Source organism: Halichoerus grypus, chromosome 7, assembly GCF_964656455.1.
Source record: "Halichoerus grypus chromosome 7, mHalGry1.hap1.1, whole genome shotgun sequence".
In the NCBI taxonomy this organism is placed as follows: Eukaryota; Metazoa; Chordata; class Mammalia; order Carnivora; family Phocidae; genus Halichoerus; species Halichoerus grypus.
The window spans coordinates 132,349,118-132,375,185 of NC_135718.1; the positions used below are offsets into that span (position 1 = coordinate 132,349,118).

General features: G+C 36.5%; 1 protein-coding gene and 1 long non-coding RNA gene across 6 annotated transcripts in view; one reads left to right on the forward strand and one right to left on the reverse strand.

The window, feature by feature from the left end:
• Window positions 1–1,081: 1,081 nt before the first annotated feature.
• Window positions 1,082–5,650, reverse strand: LOC118530809 (uncharacterized). The gene is made up of 3 exons (XR_013449507.1): window positions 5,559–5,650; window positions 4,533–4,592; window positions 1,082–1,161 (listed from the first exon to the last, which is right to left on the reverse strand). It is a non-coding gene; the product is annotated as an uncharacterized LOC118530809 (long non-coding RNA).
• A 198-nt stretch (window positions 5,651–5,848) lies between these two features.
• Window positions 5,849–26,068, forward strand: part of KCNT2 (potassium sodium-activated channel subfamily T member 2) — a 375,975-nt gene continuing 355,755 nt past the window's right edge. For 3 of the 5 annotated variants that reach the window (XM_078078342.1, XM_036084475.2, XM_078078344.1), the window contains exon 1: window positions 5,850–6,445. In XM_078078342.1, coding sequence (XP_077934468.1) covers window positions 6,351–6,445 — 95 coding nt within the window. In that variant the 5' untranslated portion in view covers window positions 5,850–6,350. Of the gene's footprint in view, window positions 6,446–26,068 lie in introns of all 5 variants that reach the window. The other 2 variants (XM_078078345.1, XM_078078343.1) reach the window with 2 other exon arrangements.

The window sequence follows — 26,068 nt, forward strand, 5'->3', positions numbered from 1 at the left end:
AAAGTGGATCAGTAGGGAATTAATAGGGCAATTTTATAATTCTATTTCATTATTTAGATAACCAATTGGTAAACATAAATATCTACTGGCATTGACCATAAACCTTCTCTCTCAGCTATATTGGGAAGAGTATGCATTTGGAAGTCACAAAATCAAGGTTTTGAATCTTGGCCTGGCACCTTGTAGCTGGGCGATAAAATCTTAGCCTGTTTTCCCTTCCTTTAAATTTGGACAATGTTATTTAATTTTCAGAATTGTTGCAAAGTCCTGACCCGATATATGCCACATAGTAGCTACTCAGACTGTAGCTATTCATTTTCAAATATTTCAAGCTCTGATGCTTGACAAAGCTATGACCTCACCCATTCATATATGTAGCTTCTCATTCCCTTACTAGATAGTCATCCACTGATTGACAACAACTGTGAAAAAGGCAAAGTGGTAGCTGTCATTCCTTGCTTTAGCAGGCTAGGAGATGACAAGGGTCAGGGCTGAGGGATGATCATGAACAAGGTGCCTCCTCTATCAATAAGCAGGATTTGGGACCCTACCAACATAAGGATCCAAGATAAAAACTGGAGTTTTCCCAACCTGCTGGAGGTTTTTCCTCACCAAAAGTGAATAATGAAGAATAATGTGGGTGTTATTCCTGGATTACTGTAGAAGAACATGCTTCAAAGTTATTGAAGCACATTTGGCACTAAATAGTTCTCCTTCTGCCTCTATATTCTCCCTCCAAAAAACTCGGTCAAGTGAAGAGGGTTTAGAAGCAGATACATGGAAATATGTATTACTGTTAAGAATGATGCTGAGTAAGATGTGCATTTAGAGGGAGCTATGAGAAGAGGGAAGAAAGCAAGGAGGAAGATCACAGAGGATATTACTATTAATACAATAGAATGTCACCTGTCTCCTGACAGGTTTCCATTATAAGGTTTGCATTCACATTTCACCTCTCAGCCAAGTTTTATTTTTAGAATGACAAACAACCCCAGAAGTATTGGGTAAATAATGTTAAGTATTGGCATAGTTTCTTATGAAGTCTCCAAATGGCCTTCCCCTATGCTACTTTACCTGTGCCTTTTTTCAGGTGGAATTTGTGAATCAAGTATGGTATTCTGCCTTTTCATTTCGCTCTACTGCTTCTTCTTTTCAATGTTACTGAAATAGAAATGATTCTGCTTACATAGCTGGACATGCTTAGAATATAGGACAGGCATTGTTACGTTTTTGCCCCTGTAGACAGAATCTATTTGAGCTTGAATCAAGGGTCACAGAATAAAACTAATCAAGAATACAGAGAAACACATGTCCCTGTACTCTGGCGGGAGAAACTGAATTCCCTCTGGATTTGTGCCCAGCTCACTAATCCATCCCTTCTCCCTGGACTCCTTTGTGGGCTCCATCTCCGCATGACTCCGCTCACAGTACTAAGGGTCAGGTGTATTTATCCTTCCTCTGTTGCAACAGCCACCTCTATATTGATGCTCCCTAATTTGCTATCTCTGGACAAAAATTTGCTCCTGGTATTAAAACTCACATATCCAAACTTTCTTAATTCCTCCATTTGACCTTCTGCTGATGGCTCCAAGTGTAATAGTTTGCTCACTCAAACCTATTTCTGTATTTGCATCTTGTCCAACAGTACTACTCGTCACCTATTTACTCATCCTCGGAGCCTAAAGAGTATCATCGATTCTTCGCTCTCCATTAACTTTCACAGTCTCTCAATTATCAAGTCCTGTCAATACTGTCTTCTGAATTTCCTGTAGATCTGTCCTCTACTTTCCATCTGCAACGTAACCGCTGCCTCATTTCAGACAACTGGCAAAGCTCACCTGAAATACTGTATAGCTCATAAACGGTCTCCCTTCTTCCATTCTTGTCCTCCTCACCAGTCAGTTATATACACAGCGACCATGTGATCATTGTCACTTTCCGATTTAAAATCCTCAAAAGATTCATCACTGTGTTCAGATAAAATCCACACTTTGTTGGCAATGGTACCCAAGGCCCCTCCAGATGTGGTTCTTAGTAAATGGCTGCCAATCTTCCTGCTGATTTTTCTCCCCCCCTTTCTGCTCCCTCCTCATGTAGGCACCCACCCTGAGATCCAACTACATGATACTTTTGCACTTGCTAGAATCTGCCATTACTTTTATTTATTTATTTATCTATCTATTTATTTATTTATTTATTTATTTATAAGTAATCTCTACACCCAGCCTGGGGCTTGAACTCACAATCCCCAGAGATCAAGAGTCACATGCTCTTCTGACATAGACAGCCAGGTGCCCCTGCCATTGTTTTCTTATGTTAATTATTTGTACCTGTATATTTGCTGCTGCTTCTGCCTCCACCTTACTCACTCACTCATTTTTTTCATCCTTTAGTATAGACCAGAATTAGATGTCTCTATGTGCTCCTTAGCAACAGAGCAGGGAGTGTTAATTACGAGCGTGACCTTTCACATTCTAGTATGGCTATTGGATGGTCTGTCCTCCCACATGTACTCCTCCTCCTCTCACCCTTTAGACCATGAGGAGTTCAAATCATAGTAACTACTTAATAAATATTTGTTAAAAAATAATTGAAAACATGTTTTCTTCACACTGACATGTTATGTAGCTAAATGATGCTATCAGAATAGACGTGGAATACGCTTTTTCTGCCTCCACAGATGAAGCATCTATGAAGTGGGTAGCCTAACTATAGGAAGTTGCTTTTTTCTTTTTAAAATTCATTTTCAAATAGCTTTTACAGGGTAAGTAGACATAATCATTGATAGTTTTGAGAATTTTGTCAAAAAATGATATATGTTACATGCCCATGCTTTTTAGTTTTAGGTAAAAACAAATAAACAAAAACCTCATCATATTCTATGATTCCAACTATGTTCATTATTCACAAGATAATTATCAATAAATTTTTTTTGTTAATAAAATCATTCTTCACTCATGGGAATGAATCCTTTCTTTTTATATTTAAATATTAGCATAATCATCAAAGTACAGAAATCAAAACTTTAAGAATTTTTTTCTTATTGAAAAAAAAGAAGAAACTAGAAGATATTTTCAAAAGTATTCTTCAGAAAAAAAAATTAAATCTAGAGAATCAGTCTTCTTCCTAATCCTCATTCTTGATACTTTCTACTCCATCAGCGTAATAAATCAGAAGATTTTTGGTGAGTACTCTTTTGTTAGTGTGGGACCAAGCTAGTCTATTGCTCTGATCTACACTAGATGTTAATTAAGGGGCTTAAGAAAACCATTGAGTAAGGTGCAAAATTGTGATGTATAGAACCACATTTAAAATTGTTTCTAAAAATCGAGTGCCATGTTATGGTAGAATGAAAGCTTTCATACACACAGAGAGAAAAAGAGTCTATGAAATGGGATATTAAAAGAGCACAGTGAAAGAAGGAAACCAAGATAAAAAGAGTGAGAGAGGAAAATATATTTTAACAGCAGGAAATGACATGACATGACATAAAAAAAAAAACAGAATAAAAGTGTAGAAAGACAGGTGGGAGAACTAAAAGTCAAAATTAACAACAAAAAAATAAAATCTGCTTAAAGAAAAATGAAAAGAAAATATAAAGGAGAGGAAAAGGATCTTTCAATTATAAATTTAAGTTTCAGTGCCCAAATATTGTTTTAAGAATGTCAGGATAGTATTTTTTATATTGCATTATTTTTAGAATTTTCTTAAATTTAGAAGTGTAAGATTCTTCACTTTGACAATGTGAAAGCACACAGAACATCAGTGTATCATTACTGCAGTGGTCTCCAACTGGTTTGGCTTGGCACATCACGATACTTTGTACCATTTGTATCCATAACAGCTGGGCTCTGACACTATTAGCTGAGCAGGATTTTAGTTATTTCTTTAATTTTTTTTCTTTTTAATGCATTTGCTTCCTCCTAAAATGTTATCTGGGCACTTGGAAGCCAAATAATTAAGTCTGTGACAATAAAATAAGGGTGCACAGCCTTTTTTTAAAGTAAAATGTTATTGCTTTACTCTCTAACCTCCAGCTACTCAGGAGTCTAACACTCAATAGATAATTTTTTTCTTTTTTAGTGTCCTTTTTTTTTTTTGAGTCTGTTACTGATATTAAATATTTTAGTTTTATGCCAAATGTCTAAAGGCAGACTATTAAAATAAAAATATTAACCTGGATTATTAAACAAATAAACTTCATAGAGTTACCGTAATGGCAGATGATAAGCTCCAAAATATAAACCCGATATATTCTCCCCCCACCCCCAAACTAACAATGTAGTGATATAACTTTCTCATTTGGCAAAGTGATTACCAAAGTTCATGCAAAAGAAACATAAACAAATACATAATTCTGGAGCTACAGTAAATGTGAAAAAAATATTAATTTTCTAGGTTTAAAAGCTTTTAATGCGTCTCAACACAGATTTGCTGAGATTTTGCTATTTTGAAGGTACTGCGCTAGAAAGATAAGCCATAGGCAGGGGAGGAGACCAGAATATAATAAATACTAAAAGCAAAATACTCACAGGGGTATGAAGTGTTCAAAGGAAGGAAGGCATCATCATTAGCTGGAAGAATCAGGAAATCTAATAAAGGATATGTCATTTGAGGTGGGTCGGATTTGGAAGAAAAGGTATGACTATTTCTACTGTGCTTCTTCAAGTTTAGATACTCATCCTATTTTATCTGATATTATCTTTTTGCTGATTTCTTCTTGCATTTCCAACTTTGTGTCTAGACCCTCCACCACGTGAACTGACTGAGAATTAACCATACCAAATTAACCCGTCTCCTGAATAAACCAAACTTTTTTTTTCAAATGACTTTGCCCCCACTCTTACTATTCTCCCTGCTCGCTTCACTGCTTTCTTCCCTCACCTTACATAGGTTGTTGAACGAATATAGAAGGTTTGGTTCACTTTCAACATCTTCCTTGACCCCCGTCCATGAATTAAGTGTGTTATCTCACGGGGACTTCCAAATCTCTTTATCTGTGGTTTGATTACTGTGTCTCATATTAGGTATCAAGATTCCTGAGGGCATGGGGGATGGGTGGTAAAGTCTCTGTGTCTTCAGGCCCTGTGCCTCTCAGGTGGTTAAGTACTGAGTGTCTGCGTATACCCTGATGAAATCAGAGCTTGGCAGAAGACAATCTGCACAAACAGAACTAGGGCTTGTACAGCGGCTGATACTGTAAAACCAACTCTGGACTCTTGGATTCACTTCTTCCTCTGACAGGGTGGGCCACTAAGAGGGGCATTCCGACGGCTAAGGCCATGCAACCTGGAAGCCCACAGCGCTACTAATAGCAACAGTAATTTAATTGACACTGCTAGTACATAGTCCTCCTTGCGTTTCGATGTGCTTTCCCGGCCATCATCTAAATGTTTCTATTCAGCGGCCTAAAGTGGCCCCTTCATTCTTATCCAGAATCCGGGAAACACCTTCCTTTCTTTCAGACTGTGAGAAAAAAAGAAAAAAAAAAGGGGGCTTTCCTGAGGCTGGGAACGGGGATTCCCTCTCCACGTTCGTGCACTTTCCACCCCGCTTACCCGAGCTGAAGGCGAGCACAGCGAAGGCGCGTGGGGCACCTGGGAACACTCCCGACACTCTGTGGCCCCCGCCTCCGGGAGAAGGGTCTGGAGGCCGGGAATCCGCTAATTAGGCTCGCCCCCATTGGTTGTCCCCAAGGCACCTCCATGCCGTCATGGTGTTATGCTAATGAGGGGGAGTCTCATTGGCTCGGCCCCCGGCGGCAGCTGCGAAGGCTCTGGCGGGGAGAGCCGGGTTGGCCGCAGCTGGGACCAAACCCACGGTCCCCCCTCGCGCCCGCTCCGGGCTGTGCCGCGTGCACGCCCGCGCGGGGACCCGCTGCCGGGATTGCCCTCGGAGGAGGCTCCTCGCCCTGCCTTTTAGGAAAGTGCCTCCCCAGCGCGCGGCGCGCACGCCCCCTCCCCTCTTTCTAGGTACCGCGCGTGTTCGTTTTTTTTTTCCGCGAAGTAACTTTTGCATTCCCGCCTCCCCCGAGTCCTGGGGACCAGAGGCGGTGCCGAGCCTGGGGGCGGTTCTTCGGCAGCGTAGATTCTTGTCAGAGCCAGACTTTTGCTCCTGGGCTCGGTTTGCATCATCCCCATCACACCCTCTGGAGAGAGGAGCCAGCCCCCTTTCAGCCTCAGCTTCCGGCACGGAGCCGACCCCTCCCCCTCCCAGGCCCCTTCCCCTTCCCCGTCCCTCTGTGGCCCCCCGCATCTTGTTAGTCCTCTCCCTCCACTCCGCAGAATTTTCTTTCTCTCTCCCTTCTCTCCTCCATTCGTCGTTTTATGTTTCCCACTCTTTGAGGAAGGATGGTTGATTTGGAGAGCGAAGTGCCCCCTCTGCCTCCCAGATACAGGTTTCGGGATTTGCTGCTAGGGGACCAAGGATGGCAAAACGACGACAGGTGAGTGGTGCGGTGCAGTCTCGCTCTGGCAGCACAGCTGAAAATGAGACAGAGATGGGGAGGCTGAAGGGGGAAAAGGGGGAGAAGAAAAAGGGAGCCTGAGACTGGGGGAGGGAGTGAGAGGGACTCTTTGACATGTCTCTCCATTTTGACTGTATAGTGCAATTGCCATAGACAAGGAGCTCTTCCTTTTCATTTTCTTATCCTTGCAAGGCATTTATTGCATTTATTGGGTACTTACTCTTTTGTCTATCTGCGCTTTCCTAGGGTGTGTATAAGGCTGCTACGAGAGGTACAATACATCCAAATAGCACGCAGTGTCAGTGCCATATAATTTTCATTTTTTCCCTTTAGGTGTTCCTCAAATTTGAAAATATGTCCAAGTTGATTGAAAAAGCACATAAGAAACTTAAAATCTCTTGCACCTATTTACTTCTTGTCACTGTTGTCTTGTTAAGGTGTTCACCTGCTACTGGGGATTTTATTATGCTCTTTAAACATTTGGAGTTATAGATAGACAATTGGTTTAAATATGTAACAGGTAGTTAGGGAAAATGACCTTGTCAACTGAAAATACTCACTTTGAACCGGTAACTGTGACTGTGATTAGTAATGGTGTTTGTATAGCATGACCCAACCTTTTTGCAGTTAATATATTTTTAACCTAACTAGTATATATGTCACAAGATTAAAACTAAGTTTCAAAACTAGAATGCTTATCACTAGCAAAATATTGCTCATGTGTTTTATCTATAGCATCACTGCTTTGCCTAGTTGAACTTCTGAAATTCCTCCGGCTATCTGATTCATTATTTAAAAGGCACATTATATGTTTCATTGAATTTAGTATTTTCTGGAATAGTCATTTCATGTATCACATGCCATATATTTTTGTTTTTAAATGATCTATGTATACTAACTAGGCTCTTAACTCAATTGAAATATTTCCTTTAAGTTCAGTTTGGTATTAATGTTCTATTTTAATTACATAAAAGATCCATTATTGGTCCTATTCAAAAATCTCATCCCCATTCAGCTCTGGGCAATACTCTCCTTCTCTTCCTCACCATTTCAGCTCCAATACCAACTCCTGTGTCTACACACAGAGTATTTTATCTTGGGCATCAATTTTGGACTTCTTCTTTGGTCTCGTATTAGGGGTATGGTTGTTTCTCAGAGGATAATGTTTCAATGCAAACTCTTTTTTAAGGCAGAACACATATATTTGTTAAGAATTAAAAGAACAAATGCCAGTTTACCAGTATGCTTGGAAAAGAAGGTGTTCTGGGTGACTGAAGATAAAGAAATGAATATTTAAACAATTGCAAAGCTAGTTGACATTTAGATAAACTGTATTAGCCTGGTTAAATGGCTTATCAAATGCACCATCATGATTATAGGGATGGAATCTATATTTATTACTTCAGAACCTTAGGATCATTATGTAGAATAGGAATCCTCACTCTAGAAAGTGTGAGATGGACTGAATTCACAAAGGATATATTTTGGACTTGGTGGTGATAATATTGTTTGTTTTTTAATATTGTATCCAAGATGTTAATTGTTCTTGAGGTTCCCTTCATTTTTCTAAGGATACTGCAGTATATTTCAGTAATTAGGAATTTTGGTTAGTTGAATACTACCCAAGTAAGTCACTGCTATATTAAAAAAAGTTTTACACATTTAGTTAAAATATCTATTATAATAAAAGTTTATGCTAGCCCAAGTCTAACTTAAAATCTAGGCCATATTTACTATTAAAATGAGGTATTAAACATTAAAAAAATTGTTCATCCATTTGACCAATTTTGTGGCTTCATGAGAACTTAATATTTAGTTTTAGTTCCATTTGTTGTCCTTCTTTGAAGACAAGATCCTTGGGTTAATAGTGATTCAGCCTTCAGTCCTTTGCTTATTTTCTCACTAGCTGAGTCTTTTTGGGCAAGTCATTTGACCATTATGAAATTCAATAATCTTATTTCTGTAAGGTACAAAACTAACACTTAGTTGGCACTAAGCACTGGCTAATCTAATATGTTAACTACGTTAATGGTGTGTATATGTGTGTGTGTGTGTGTGTGTGTAAGGGTTTATGTGTGTATGTGTGTGTATTTTAGGAACTAGGGAACTAAGTTTCTGGGAAATTAAATGCTCATCTTGATAATATATCTTATAAGTGCACAGATGACACTTGGGTTCTGTTCTTTGTGACTCAGATTCCTCAAGAAGCTCCTAAGTTCTTTCCATTTAATTTGTTTGAATTTGTAAGAATAATTTTGCAGCATCTAGCACACTTTAGGTGCTCATTTAAATGATAGTTCCCTTCTTCATTTCTGATTAGCAGTTTTCAGTTCTTTTTTAATTTTTTCTTCAGAATTCTAAATTAATATGCAGTAAATAAAGTCATCTCTTTTGTCTTTATTGTGCTCACAAATTCCTCTTTGCAACTGAGCCTGAGTAGCCTTCTTATTCAACTCAGTTATCATGGACTCAATTCCTATGGAGCTGAAGAGAAAGCATTCTTTCATAGAAGAATAGGTAGATGGTTTATACCAACAGATACATTTAGTGCTTTGTCTGTATTCTCTAGGCTATTTTCTATAAATATTCTCTGCCTGAAGTTTTTGTTTTTTGTTTTGTCACCTCCCCCCCCTTCCCACCGCCCCAGTCTCAGGGGATCCCCAGGTCTTGGAGAGCAAGCCAAAAGTGCCACCGAGTAAATGAGTAGATAAGGAATTGTTAGATAAATACCTTAGCTTTCTAACTCCTTGGTTGGGATAATTCTGAAACATGTTGCCCACAGTTGTAATTGGTTTGATGTTACAAGCTTTATTGGCTTTCTCCCACCCTCCCTCTACTGGTATTTTCTGGGATCAGTTCCCAAATAAACTACTTATGCTCCAATCCTTATCTCAAGGTATGCTTCTGGGGGAATCTGAACCAAGATTGGGTATCTTCTCCATCTAGAGTCACATCCTAGAAATGATGGAGGAATCAGCTGATGGGAAAGTAGACACTTTCTACCTTGCTCTTCATGTTAAGAATTTTAAATTCAGGGATGCCTGGGTGGCTCAGTTGGTTAAGCATCTGCCTTCGGCTCAGGTCATGATCCCAATGTCCTGGGATCAAGTCCCACATTGGGCTCTTTGCTCAGTGGAGAGCCTGCTTCTCCCTCTTGCCCTCCCCCACTCGTGCTCTCTCTCTCTCGCTGACAAATAAATAGAATCTTTAATAAAATAAAGTAAAATAAAAGAATAATTTTAAATTAAATCTTAATAGGGCATGATTGACTGGCATGTGAAAATGAGTAAAGCATATGATAGATGTGTGAAGGAGTGTGGTGAAAGAGAGAATTTTGGTCTCTACACCATAGATTTTCTGTGAACTAACCTTGGATAGTTCACTTAAATTTATACTGTATCACCTTTTAGTAGGGAAACACACATGCTTAAGTGCATATGTAATGTACATGTGACACATGTATGTATAGACTTTGTGTGTATGTGTATGTGTCCATGTCATCTTTACATAATTCCCTCTCCCTGATTTGCATTCTGATAACCTTTTCTGAGTAGCACATAAAGGAACAGAGTTAGACATAGCATTGCAGAGAACTGCACATTTAGCACATGAATAACATTAGTTTTCTGAGGCCATGAAATAACTGAGAGTTGCTAAATGAAAACACTGCTAATGCCTAGAGATGTCTGTTGCACATATGACTCACATTTATTTCTTTGGCATCGTGAGTAAAACACAAAAATCTAATTCAAGTGGCTCATGAAATATTTCTTAATGGTCATTTATCCATTCAGCTAATATTTGACTACATGCTGCATCTCAGGGACTTATTAAGTTAGGTTTTAAGAAGAATATAAGGAGGAATGTGAAGCAGTGCTTGGTCGGGAGGTGTTCACAGATAAGATTAGAGATAAGCTCCTCTCCTGAATATTGACAGTATTGTTGATGATGTTTTTGCAGAATTTCAATTTTAAGACTGTCAAGAAGATCATACACCCTTTGTAGATAGGATAGTCAGTATTACTTGAAAATAAAGTAGCTGAACTCTCTATATTAGGGATGGCTCAAAGTATTCTATATATTTTGAATCTAATATTTAGGATACTTAGTATCTTCAAAGTTACTTTATGATTAAAACTAATGTGACTAGAGACTAAATTTAACTGGTTTATATGGAAGCCATTCCGTAATATGTAGAATTGTTGCAGCGTTCACATCTATTATTTTGTTTTAATATTTCTATGACTCATAAAACCATAAAGATTTAGGATGTTCTCTTGCAGTTAAGTGTTGGTAAATTTCAAGTTTTAAATACCTTAAAACAGAACAAGCCTTTCTCATGCTCATCATGACTTAGTTTTAGTTTGGAACACAATGCACTTGATGTGGATAAATTGTCATGACCGTTGATAACTTCCTGTTAGTGGACAATTCTCAATTGCAGTCATACAGGAGTAGGGCTTTTATTTAGTTAACACCATTCAGTTTTCAAATATCTGGTCAGTTGTTTCAACTGCAGTAATTTTAAGTGTTATCTTTCATATTTTATAGGTGGCATTTAAAAGTAAAAAAAAAATAAAAAAAATAAAAGTAATGTAAGCAAGTCAACTAATGCACTGTAGTAATTGAAAACATAAAAGGATTTGAAAAAAGAGTACAATTCAATGAATTAATAGTTTAAAAGGTATTTATAAAATGGTGAAAATGTTTGGATAGCTTTTGGAATATGTGTAATTTTAGATATCATACAATGCAAATATATTAATTTATATAATAAAGTGGAAGAATGGGTTTGAAATGGCACATTTATATAATCTACCGATTTTATCTCCCTTAATAAAATTATATATTATTTTGAAAAGTAGCCATTTGATGTAAAGTACTTATTCTAAACTTGTAAGTTCAGGTTGTTAAATACACTTTTAAAATATTTTGTGTTAGTAAAAAGAATCGAATATTATTTTTACTGTTTATATAGTGGAATCAACTTTGCATATGCAATATCTATAAAAATGATCTAAGCATTTATTGTTAAGAGAATCTAGACAATGCTGTATTTCTTAGCACTGTTTATTATATTAAGGGAAAGCTCCATGAATAAGGAAATAAAAAAATTACCTAGTACTGAAGTAGGTAATGGTGCAAAAATGACTTTAGATACATACAGTGTAATACATGAAATGCAGATAAATATACATTTTTAATAATTTTTGTTTATCAATAGTTATAAGAATTCAGACATTAATATTTCATATAAAAATGTGGTTGATTTCTTCCTTTTGACCTGATCTTAGAATTGAAATGTGGCTTTTCAGATTACATAGAATTTATTTATTTATTTATTATTTACTTCCTTATCCACTTTCTGTATATGCTTATGTGTTAGTAATACCTCTTCTGTGAGTATTACATTCGTAACTTTTTGGACTACTTTTACATATAGTTAGTCTTTTTTTTTTTTAAAGATTTTATTTATTTATTTGACAGAGAGAGAGAGCACAAGTAGGCAGAGAGGCAGGCAGAGGGAGAGGGAGAAGCAGGCTCTCCACTGAGCAGGGAGCCCGATGTGGGGCTCAATCTGAGGACTCCGGGATCACGACCTGAGCCGAAGGCAGCCGCTCAACCGACTGAGCCACCCAGGTGCCCCCTTACATATAGTCAGTCTTGAATAAGGAAGGTTGGAATGTAGAAATTTCATTTTCTGCATAAGTTGTGATACATTTTAAGGAGATTAAACTTTCTTTTTTTTTTTTTTTGAAGAGAGGGAGGGGTACTGGGACAGAGGGAAAGGGAGAGGGAGAATCTTACGCAGGCACGGAGCCTCATGTGGGGCTCGATCTTAAGACCCTGAGATCATGACCTGAGCTGAAATCAAGAGTCAGATGCTTAACTGACTGACCCACCCAGGTGCCCCAAGGAGATTAAACTTTCTACTAAATAGTTTCTCCATGTGGCAGCTTCAAGTTAGTCTTGAATATGGGTGCAAAAACGTACTTCTTTATGGATGATGAAGAAAATGATTTCAGCTAACTTGTTTTACCAAAATTATTAACACACTTTTCCCCTTCTCTGTTAGTAACGTAACTCAACTTCTGCAAAAATACATTTGAAAGGTAGTATAGGAAATAATACAAATGAAGGCTAAATACTTAGAGCTTTCATCTTCATTATTAGTACAAAATAAAAATTAAACTAACAATATATTTAGTCATAATGTGTACCTGTAGCTTAGGCCATGCTTTTATTTTCTTATTATTAATAGTGGATGTGGTATTTTTATTGGCTTTTCCAAATCATGTTCTTGTTTATTAAAATGTTTTACAGTTCATAGATTGCTTTGTCATTGGTGGATCATCTGTTTTTATCTGCATATTTATGTATTGCCAATGTTGTCTTATGCACCATCCTTATCTAAGTTACTTTTAGAAAATGAAGCAAAAAGAAATACTTTATCAGTGAAATCTAACCAGTTGCTTTATATATTTATACTATTTATAGTTTGAAATTAAGTTAGTTTGACCTCTTGTGAGCAATATTTATTTATTTTTTAAAGTTTATTTATTTATTTAAGTAATCTCTATACCTGACATGGGGCTCAAACTCATGACCCCCAGATCAAGAGTTGCATACTCTTCCCACTGACCCATCCAGGCACCCCATGTGAGCAATATTTAATACATTCGATCAAGATGTTTTTAAACTATTGCTTTTATGAGTTTTAAATTGCTAATTAAAATTAATCAAAGTAGTAATGATCCAGAAAGACCATTACTTTTAGTTTTTGACAGTCCTTGACTCAATACGGGTTTTTATTCTTATTTTTAAAAATATTTTATTTAGTTATTTTGAGAGAGAGAGAGAGAAAGAGTTCACAAGCAGGGGAAGTGGCAGGCAGAGGGAGAGGGAGAAGCAGGCTCCCTGCTGAGCAGGGAGCTCATTGAGGGACTCGATCCCAGGACCCTGAGATCATGACCTGAGCCGAAGGCAGATGCTTAACCGACTGAGCCACCCAGGCGCCCCTATTTTATTTCTTTAATGGATCATGGAAAACATAATTCCTTTCAGAAGATCTGGATCATCAGATAGCAATAAAGTTGCAATATAAGAGAAAGTCACTTGGAGCACAGAGTGAGAAGACAAGGTGCATCTAGAGCACTGATAACATCTCATCCTCAGTACAAATTCAGAAGTGGTTGTGTGGAGCTGTAGAAAGTGAGATGTAAGTGAACGTACTGCCCAGGTAGAGTAGATATGGATAAGCAGGGCCAGAAATATCTGATTTACATATATCTCTTACAGCAGAGTGACCATGTGCTTGCTTGCAGCAGATAAATAAAAACCCTGGCTCCGTGAAGGCAAAGAAAGTGCTGTGAAAATGGCATTGGGTTCTTTGCATCTGATCATCTGGAAGCATAAGAGTAGATTAGAAATTTCTGACCTTGATTCCTCAGTAACTAGATATAACTATAACAAGCAGACTCTTAAAGAGAATCTAAGATGTAGTATAATTTCAAGGGAAAAAAATAAATCATTTATGTAAACTAATTCAGTGCACCAGTGATATTAGATTTATTTGTCTCCTTTGCCTGGGAAGTAGAGATGGGTTTGGAGCTGGGGATGAATCAGAGGCTGTAAAAGCCCTGGTTGCCTGAAAGGAATAGGGGGGTAATGCTCCTGGGTATGGGGGAAAAGAGGATCCTCAAAAGGGGGGACTGAGGACAGTGAGATTGCTTTCCACAATTTTCTCTTGGATCGATCATATTTATCTTTATCTTTCTCTGACAAATAGAAGCAGTAAAGGTAAACAGAAACAGAAAGCCTGACTGTCAAGCCTGGCTGGTCTGTAGGGGACTGTGGCTGGCAGCAAGTCCCTCACTCTTTGACCCTTTCCTGTTTCCAGTTTTCACTGGGCTTCTCTTTGGAACTGTGCTTTGGTACTCTGCACTCCTGCAATTATGGCATGGCTTTAAAGAGTGAACATCATGCCCTCTGTGTATGCATTCCTTGAACTCAGAGCTGTATTACTTCCAATTTTCACAGTATGTAAATATGTAAGAAATGGATTTTGCATACAAAGCCAAAAAACAGTGAATCTAAGAAATAAAGGACTGCTTGTTCTTGGCTTTCTTGCACTGGACTTTGTACAGAATCATAAAGATGAATTGTTATTACAGGGGCATACTTAGCCCATCTTGTAAATCACTGTGTGAATAGGGATAAAAGAGGATTAACACATTTCAACCTCATTTGACTCCCTGTGGGAAAACTTGTAGATTGTCCACATATTGCAAACAACCAGTTATTAACAACAAGGACCAGATGTGTGTTTAATAATGGACAGCCTGCTGTCTCGGGCCTGTCAAAAACTGAAATACCACTCGATCCCCTAGGAATCAGATAGGGTGATCAGTAAGCTGCCCAAGTACCAGTGAGGAGTATGACTCTAGTCACCACCATAATATGTGGTGATGATTTTGGCAAATTATAAATGGAAGCCTTCAGAATTTTGTTTCTTTTTCTTGCCTATCTCTCCACAAGGCAGGGAACATTTATCAAGATCTGAATGTATGCCATGCATTGTTCTAGGCGTGTTACATGTATTATTTCATTTAATTTTCACACCAGCTCTGAGGAATTGTTATCTTCCCCTTTTTATAATGAATTATCTGAGCTACAGAAATACATAGCTTGTTCCAAGTTACATAATCACAAGAGATGGAACCCGAATCTAACTATAATGCCCATCAACTATGTTTATAATGTAAACAAATGTGATTTAATGCTACTACATAACAGGACAAAATGTAAACAAATGTAAATGCTTTTAAAGGTAGAAAAAAATCATGTAGCATCTATATCTCTCTGGGCCCATATTACAATAATTAATTCAAAAGAAAAGCTATGGAATTTTCAAAGTTGGTAATATTTTCTGTGAGAAAAAGGGTTTTTTTTCTTTAAATATAAAGCATTGTTCTTTTGACAGTCTGGAGAGAGTGGATTAAAATAGGAAATTAGTAAAACAACTAAAACAGATTTTATTTGTTTGTTTAAACAAAACCAGAATGTAGATGAATCAGAAAGGCATCATATAAGATCATATAATTAACTTACCAATACTCTTAAAGTATTCGCTTAGGAAGCTTTGTCTAAGGTCATCCATTTCCCATAGTCTTTGCTACTTTAGTTAATCTATAATTATCTTTCTTTAGATATGGCTAGGTTTTTTGTTTGTTTGTTTATGTTCTTTGGTAGAACTTTGGAGTTTCCTACTTACACTTCTACTCTGTAAGGTATTTGTATCTGGGTGAAATTAATTTTTCTCAACCACTCTACTGGTGATAATGAAAACTCTCTTGTAGAGATGCTATGAGGTTTAAATGGGGTAATGTGAAATTATTGACTGTGAGCTTAACACTTAGCCCTACCTATTAGTTTCAACTATTCCAAAGAAGATTTGCAGTGGTTCATATAAATACATGCAATAGCTTAAAATAAATAGAAAATACAGCAGAGAGAAAAGATAATAAGGGGAAAAATCCAAATCAGGTGTAGAGTTGGAACACAATGTGAATTCTGTGAGTTCCTATAAAGTTCCTGGAGACGGGCCACAAAATTAGCCAGAGCACAGAAGACATGATCAGTTGCATAAGATGAGAAATAAACTAGTAATTCAGGAGAAATACAGCTTACCTTGGTGTTCAGATTGAAAGGACATCGCTCCCGTGGATCTTCGGTTACTGTATAGTATCCTCATTCACTCTCCTATCATAAAAGAATAGCAAGTTTCATAAGACTTTTGTAACATCCTCCCTGCCAGGTACTGATATAACTAGAAAGAATTATTCACTTGAAGGAGATTTTCAGGATACTTATAAATATATTTCAGTTATATTTTGTAGGACAAAAAAGGGAACACTTGAGATTACTGATGGATTATGAGCCTTTCATGTATCTTCTTTAAAAACTTTTTTTAATAGTCTGTTCTACTCAAAGCAATCTATAGATTCAGTGCACTCCCTATCAAAATACCAATAGTGTTTTTCACAGAACTAGAACCAATAATCCTAAAATTTAAATGAAACCACAAAAGACCTTGCATAACCAAAGCTGGAGGTATCACAATCCCAGATTTCAAGACATGCTACAAAGCTATAGTAATCAAAACAGTATGATACTGTCACAAAAATAGACACATAGATCAATGGAATAGGATAGAAGGCCCAGAAATAAACCCACATGTATGTGGTCAGTTAATCTACTATGGAGGAGGCAAAGATACACAACAGGGAAAAGACAGTCTCTTCAATAAATGTTGGGAAAACCAGACAGCTACATGCAAAAGAATGAAACTGGGCCACTGTCTTACACCATACACAATAATAAACTAAAAATGGATGGAAGACCTAAATGTAAGACCTGAAACCATAAAACCCCTAAAAAATAAGGCAGTAATCACTTAGACATTGGCCTTAGCAACATTTTTCTGAATATGTCTCCTAAGGCAAGGGAAAAATAAAAAGCAAAAATAGACTACATCAAACTGAAAAGCTTTTGCACAGCGAAGGAAACCATCAACAAGATGAAAAGGCAGTCTACTGAACGAGAGAAGATATTTGCAAGTGGTATATCTAATAAGGAGTTGATATCCAAAATATATAAAGAACTCATATAAGTCAATACCAAAGAAACCGAAATAATCCAATTAAAAATGGGCAGAGGACCTGAATAGACATTTTTTCCAAAGAAAACATGCAGATGGCCAACAGACACATGAAAAGATAGTCAACATCACTCATCATCGGGGAAATGTAAATCAAAACCACAATGAGATACCACCTCACATCAGTCAGAATGAATAGTATCAAAATGACAAGAAATAAATGTTGGCGAGGATGTGGAGAAAGGGAAACCCTCGAGCACTGTTGGTGGGAATGTAAATTGGGGTAGCCACTGTATTAAACAGTATGGAGGTTCCTCAAAAAATTAGAAATACTTTATAATCCAGTAGTTTCACTACTGGATATTTGCCCAAAGAAAAACGAAACACTAATTGGAAAAGATATATGCACCCCTATGTTTATTGCAGCATCATTTACAATAGCCAAGATATAGAAGCAACCTAAGTGTCCATCAGTAGATAAATGGATAAAGATTTACATACACACCACACCCACCCACCCACCCATACACACCCATACACACACACACACTCACAAAGACTCACACACTGTAATATTACTTAGTCATAAAAAAGAATGAAATCTTGCCATTTGTGACAACATGAATGGACCTAGAGGGTATTAATGCTAAGTGAAATAAGTCAGACAAAGACAAATACCATATGATTTCACTTATATGTGGCATCTAAAAAACAAAACGAATGAAAAAACAAAAACAGAAACAGACTCATAATAACAGAGGGCAACCTGGTTTTTGCTTCAGGGGGTTGGGTGGGCAGGTGAAATAGGTGAAAGGGATTAGGAGGTATAAACTTCCAGTTATAAAATTATATCACAGGGATGAAAAGTAGAGCATACGGACTATAGTCAAAAATAATAATGTTGTATGGTGATAGATGGTAACTACACTTACAATGAGCATTGCATAACATATAAAATTGATGAATCACTGTGTTGTACACCTGAAACTAATATGACATTGTACATCAACTAAATTTCATTTAAAAGATTCACATAAAGGAAATGGGGAGAGCATCAAAACCAAACTTGGCCTATTTCATGATAGTTTTAAAGACATGAATGCATTCACAAAACTAAATTTAGTTAACTAAAAAAACTCCCAAAACTTAAAATATATAAATGGCTTTGATTAATAATTAAGAAAAGCAAAGAGTTATATTCTTCATTGCACACCTGAAGTGTAAACATTGTCAGTAGAGGCTAGAGTGGGTGTTGCTTATGGAGAGTGTACAAATATTCTAACCAAAACACAAGACTGAATTGTGGTCATTCTCACCTCCTCACATTGGATTAATTCATTTATTTTCTTTTTGCACAAATGGCTAAAGTAAATATCATAGAATTTAACATTCCACTAAGACTTTGTAAGTATCCTGAATTTATTTATGTAGCTCTATATATTTCTATATACATTCATAGAGATTTATGTTAAGGACATAATTATATAGCAGACTTCTGGTTGCTGAGTAATTGATAAAAGTAACCCCAAACTACAATATTTTTCAACATATCTCTCACCACTAATGTCACTGTAGTCTCCCTGATTTCTCCATTTCAAAACTTTGCAGTGGTTTTGTCCTATTTTTTAGCTTGCTTCCTAAGTTCTTGATCTCCATGTATTCTTTTTTGATAGGATTTCACTCCTTTTATTTAAATGAATAGAACACTTAACAGCATGCTTCATGGTTCCAAGTCTGTTCTATGCACCCCACCTCTAATAATCTCCCACCGCCAACTCAATCTTCATTTAATTCTTGCAACTTCATCATAATCTTCTTGAACTTGATTTTAACATGTATTCATGTTTTAAAACCTACGCTATGTCGCTAATGCTTATTATATGAAATTTAAGCCACCGAGTTCAGTATTCAATGATCTTCATTAATTGATTCCTTGATTAATTCTTCCTAAACTGTTTTTTGAAATTTAATCACTGTAGTTATTCACAGAAATCACCCCTCACCTCACATGCTGATAGGTACTGCTCTTTGCTTGTATCATCCCATGAATTTAGGTTGTCTTGCATCTCTTCCTGTCCATGTCATCCCCTTTTTTCATGAGTGGACCCCTAGCTAGACACAGAGCCAGAGTTACTAAAGACATTTTCCAAATCAGGCTATTTAATATAGTTTACTTATTTTTATGTTGTTTTGCAATTACTCTCATGTTATTTTATGTATAACATGTAACCTTCTAGGGAAAAAGCCATGTCTTCAATTCATTTTGGATCCTCTTATTTATTTAACAGAAGCGGTTTACATAAAGACTTCCAGAGTTTCAGTTCTGTAATATAAGGAAGGTCCTTTTTTTTAATCTATTTTTTTAAATTATTATGTTATGTTAATCACCATACATTACATCATTAGTTTTTGATGTAGTGTTCCATGATTCATTGTTTGCGTATAACACCCAGTGCTCCATGCAGAACGTGCCCTCTTTAATACCCATCACCAGGCTAACCCATCCTCCCACCCCTCCCCTCTAGAACCCTCAGTTTGTTTCTCAGAGTCCATAGTCTCTCATGGTTCGTCTCCCCCTCCGATTTCCCCCCCTTCATTCTTCCCCTCCTGCTATCTTCTTCTTCTTCTTCTTCTTTTTTTTAACATATAATGTATTATTTGTTTCAGAGGTACAGGTCTGTGATTCAACAGTCTTACACAATTCACAGCGCTCACCATAGCACATACTCTCCCCAGTGTCTATCACCCAGCCGCCCCATCTCCCACCCCGCACCACCACTTTTAAAGGAAAAAAAGGTTACAGCTGTGAATATATATGTGCACTATTTATATACATATATACCTTATTATAGTAAAAATAGAGGTCATTTAAATTTGAGATTATTTTTCCTCATGGAAAACAGCTTTTTTTTAAAGCTCATTCTAAAACCAGGTATGGTAGTTTAAATCATTTGACTTGAAATGCCTTTCCCACATCTAGTTTGATATTCACGAGGAGCTTTCCTTTGGAAATGGCGAAGCAGAATGTGCTTCAGTCCATAATTCATACGGTGACAGTTCAAATGACTGTTAAAGTGAATTCTGAAATTTGCACTGGGAGCAGCTCAGTGAAAGCCATCAATCTGCTTAACGGCCAGTGGTGTTATCGTCCAAGGGGCTCATGCAGGTGTGAAAGATCAACTTCATCTCATGCTCACTAAGGTAGTGATAGCCAAACTTCCATAATTGGAGTGAACAGAGGAGGGTTGTTTTTTTGTCTTAAATCTTGTGAAATATTTTTTCTTATTGAAGAAGAGTGCTGAGAATAGTTTACTGTGTGTTTAATTTTGCAATGTTAATATGACTAGAATGATTTTCTTGAGGGATAAAAACCTATATGAAATGTATCAGTCATAGTTATCTAAACATGTTCCGAGTCTTTGAGTAGAAGGCACATTATTCTAAAACATGTATATTCCTATTATTATTCTCACATTATTCTAAAACATATATATTCCTATTATTATTCTGTTTCCTAAGTCAGATCATTACCTGTTTGTAATAGTGGAATGACCACTTTTGATTCAACTTCATTCCATTTCAGTACTCCACTTCAGTACTAGAAAGAGGCTTGTCATGTATCTCTTTATACTTGCAGCTTTACTACCACATGGAAGGTAGGAGAGAGACAAATTCTAATCACTTATGGAATTATATAATTAAATGTTTGCTTAAAAAAAGACTAATTAAAATGTTCATTATAAAATTGTTCTGACTTGCTGATTCTATTCCCCCTGCAACATGTTCCAAGTAATGTCTCCTTTTAGTAAACTCACATAATGAAGTAAGGGGAAGCTCCTCTGTGCATCCCAAATTGTGTTCTAATTGAACTTACTCTGCTACCATTGAGGTGTGATGATGTATGAGAAGCACTTGAATGATGTGATCCCACACTCAAACTATCCTTGAGCTTGTGTTGTGTTGGAGAGATAAGCCATGCAAGGTAACTACTATATAAATTAGAACATGGTACAAGGGACGGTACTATGGGAGTATTGGAAAAGCTTCTTGGAGAGTTCTAGGGAGAAAGTAAATTTAAATATTAAGATTCATTTATTGGAAATAAAGTAGTAATGGCTAATGGATCTTCCATAGGGCATATTCTAGGAAAACACCCAATAAGCAGACTAAATTGGAAACAATATAGGACAATGAGGATTAATAATGGATATTAATAGTTTTAGGGGAAGACTGTAGGAGACTTATATTGGCAAGTGAAAGAGTTTGATTTTTTTTTTTTTTTGTAGACTGGGGAATTGTTGAAAGGTTTTGAATAAGGAACTGGCATGGTCAAAATTGTAGCTTCAGTGGAATTATTCTTTTGGAACTATGTGGAAGGGTTTGGAAGAAAAAAAGTGGGGGAGAGTAAGCTACTTTAGTAGGCTAAAAGAGGTAGAACAGGGAGATGAAGATGGCAAAGAAAATACAATAGAAAACTTTGGAAGTATCATCAACAAATTTGAGAATGGATTAGTGTGAAGGATATCCATGTTTTGAAATGAGAGGAAATATGAAAAAATTGCTTGCCATGTTCATTCAATGCAGCTTGATATTCTTTATTTGGATTATAAATTCTAGGAGGCAATACTTCTTGTATGTAGTATCTAATTATGCCTTACAAAATGTCCAAGAAATGTGCAATTTAGTATGCTCACTTCCATTGATCAAATGTAATTCAATCCAACAAACAACAGTTAAGGCCTGACCATGAGTTGTGTTATGTGCTAATATCTCTGAAAAGAAAGAATCAGATATTCCCAGCCTTTCACTTATCTCAGAAAGGGAAGAAGGACAATTAAACAAGTAGTTATTATATAGCATACTATATAAAAATGATATAAGTATGAACAAATTATGAAACTACCACAGAGGAAAACAATTATGTGATGGTATTGTTTACCATAATATGTACACATAAAAACTACTATATTATATTTTGACCTTTTAAAATTTATTGTTTTTGTATTCTTCATAACATGAGTGGAAAGGTAAAGCAATCCCATGTGCACTTTATAGGTAGAAACTCAACTACAAAGAACTTAAATGCCTTTCACAAATAGCAGAAATTCTCTATTGATTCTTTTAGTTGCAAATTATAGAAAAGCACTCTAAGATAACCTCAATAATTAATACACTCAACAAAACAAGAATTCTGGAACCAGAGTAGTTGCAGGGTTTACTTTAGAGCCCAGGATATTTCCATTTTCCCCTTGGCATCCCTTGACAGGTATTATTTATCTATCTCTGACACTGGTCTCCCTTGGTCCCTGAATGGCTGTTCTAGTTCCAGGTTTGGCATACAATGACAAAGTCCAGAAGTGGAGAAAAGCATTATCCTGTCCTTGTCTTATGCCCTCATTTAAAGTGAAAAAATTATTGCCAGAGGCATCCCAACAGATTTACTCTCATGTGCTATTGAATAGAATTGGTTTTGTGCCATGCTCAAATGAAACCATGATAAGGGTAACAAGACCACAGTGGGTAGCTTACAACAGTTTCATTCAACCTCTGGAACTGGAGACGAACTCAGCCTCCTTGAAATAACTTTGCCACTTTGAGATATATGAACAAGATCAGATTTGTTTTTGGAAGAAGTCTGTGTGTGCGTGCGTGTGTGTGTGTGTGTATGTATGTGTATGTTGGTGGGTAGGTGAGGAGGGATGCAGATTGGGCAAAAGGTGATGGCTATCATGAGATAGGGAACTCATAGTTCCAATTCCAAGTATAATTTTAACTTAAAGTGTACTTTTTAAACCATTTGATTGTTTTCCTTCACTTCTGAGCAGCTCTCAAAGGAAATTATAATTTCGGCAGGTATCCTAAGTCCCTTCATAAGCAGAATGGCTCAACATGTGAGTGTTCTTAAATTCCCGTATGGAAATCATAATGTTAATAAACACTACATCAGCTTGTAACTGGGTCCTTTGGAAAATTGTATGTCACTCTAAATTGCCCCTGTGTCATGTTGATTAATGAGTCTCGAGAATACAAATCTTTTAACAAAATCAGCATTTAATTATATATGTGTTGAGGAAGTTCTGGTATTTTGAGTGCTGGGTAGTAGATGATAGGAAGGGAATATATATATATATAAGCTGTAGCTGAGGTGAAATCTTCCTTACTGGCAAGTAACCTTAAAATATTAATTTAGAGGCAGCAATTTTGTTTTACCTAAAGTTTTCAAGTAGACCAACCATAAGGGTTATGAGTAATGGAACACTTGCCCACACCAGCCCCCTAACTGAAAAGTCATTCTTTACCTGGAAGAGCATATCCCACATTATCAGAAGATCATAGAAGAAGATACTGAAGGTCCTGCCAGGTTAAGGGAATAGCAGGAGGGCCAGGCTGTACAAGAGGAGGTGGAGGGTGGGCTTGGGCCATCTTCTAAAACCTAGCCTGCATCTCCAGTGTGGAGGTTCCTCAAAAAGTTGAAAATAGAGCTACCATACGATCCAGCAATTGCACTACTGGGTATTTACCCCAAAGATACAAATGTAGGGATCTGAAGGGGTATGTGCACCCCGATGTTTATAGCAGCAATGTCCACAATAGCCAAACTGTGGAAAGAGCCAAGATGTCCATCGACAGATGAATGGATAAAGAAGAGGTGGTATATATATACAATGGAATATTATGCAGCCATCAAAAGGAATGAGATCTTGCCATTTGCAATGACGTGGATGGAACTGGAGGGTGTTATGCTGAGCGAAATAAGTCAATCAGAGAAAGACATGTATCATATGACCTCACTGATATGAGGAATTCTTAATCTCAGGAAAGAAACTGAGGGTTGCTGGAGTGGGGGTTGGGGTGGGAGGGATGGGGTGGCTGGGTGATAGGCACTGGGGAGAGTATGTGCTATGGTGAGTTCTTTGAATTGTGCAAGACTGTTGAATCACAGATCTGTACCTCTGAAACAAATAATACATTATATGTTAAGAAAAAAAAAAGAAAAAGAAGAAGAAGATAGCAGGAGGGGAAGAATGAAGGGGGGGAAATTGGAGGGGGAGACAAACCATGAGAGACTATGGACTCTGAGAAACAAACTGAGGGTTCTAGAGGGGGGGTGGGTGGGAGGATGGCTTAGCCTGGTGATGAGTTTTAAAGAGGGCACGTTCTGCATGGAGCACTGGGTGTTATGCACAAACAATGAATCATGGAACACTACATCAAAAACTAATGATGTAATGTATGGTGATTAACATAACAATAAAAAAATGAAAAAAAAAACCACCTAGCCTGCATCTCAATGACTATGGCACTATATCTCTTTCTTGTAATCAGTCATCTGACAATTCTAATTTGTCCTGCTCATTAATAAATATATTATCTGGCAGTAACAGGCATTTGTTGATGACTTATGGCAGACTGTAGGATTTTCATATAACCCCCCCTCCCCTCTCTTGATGTCCTTTTATGTTTTTGCTGATTTGGCATATTTAAAATTGATTATGTGAAAGGCCATAACTAATCAAGTGTGGGGAGAGGTAAAGCTGGACAAGTAACATATATTTAGCTTTATTCCTTTTAATTTCTACTTTAACATTTTGGTGATTTCCCTAAGTCTAGAGGGCCATACTGTTTTTAAAACAGCAATATAAAAATGTGTTATCTGGGATTGAAATGAGGAAGGCAGAAGGAAAGTCAGGGTTATTTTATTTAAAAAATAGCTTTTAGAAGGTTTATAGGAGCATATCTTGGTAATGCTTAGTAAAAACTGATTTAAGTATTTATATGCCTAAAGTAAAAATCTCTTTTAATGAAATGGGATGAGTATGGTACATTGTAAGTTCAATGACCAACACAGTGAATGAAAGGGACCATTAGATCTATTCAGAACACCTTTAGACATCCAAGAATATCAAAGATATGCATGAGTAGTCAAATATAATAAGTATTAATGAATATAATAAATGTCACAAACACATATACTCATAGTGCATACTTTTATAGGGAAGGGGCAACTTCTAAGATTAAGGATGATGGGGTGATCTCAGAAGGTTTGGTGCTTGGTTGGGTAGACACCCCAAGGATAGCAAGTATTAATTTTATAACAGAAAAATAAGGCAACATGTTATGTTTAAACTTATTTGAAAATTCAGTTGCTAATAAATTTTTGAAATAATTTTATTTATTTTAAAAATCAAGCTTTGATCTTTACTACTTCTAGAGTACAAATACTATGCTAAATAGTTATTTTGAGAACACTTAATACAGTTGGGACATTTTAAGGAACACATAAAATCTTTGTTTACTCATATACATATACACATTTATTTTTTATATATTGACCTTAAGGGTTATGTTTACATGAATGAAGTTATATTAGAGAAGATATAGTTTTATTAATTGTTGGTTTCACTGAACATATTGTTAAGTACATCTACTTAAATCTGTTAAGTGAAATGTATCTTTAAGTAGATTCTGAAACAAGATTACTTATGATTGTATAGTATACCATAATATGAATGTATTATATTTATTTAAGTAGATGTTATTGTTGTTAGGCATTTAGATTGCTTTCATGCTGATATAGTCTTTCCTTTAAATGCTTATAGGCATCTCTAAGGCCCTACTGATGATTTTCTTAAAATAAATTTTTAGATGTGAGCTTACCTTGTCAATGAGTAGGAACATTTTATGGCTTTTAATGAATATTTCTATATTGCACTACAGAAATATATTTCAATGAGTAGGAACATTTTATGGCTTTTAATGAATATTTCTATATTGCACTACAGAAATATATTTCAGTTTCTATGTCCAATAATTATTTCATGTATTATTATTTGATAAAAATTAATGGTATCCATAACTATACAGATTCTAGATCATTGCAACATGGTTGACTAGAGAGCTCTATATTAGTCCTTTTTCCTTTCCTTGTGGATCATCCTTGT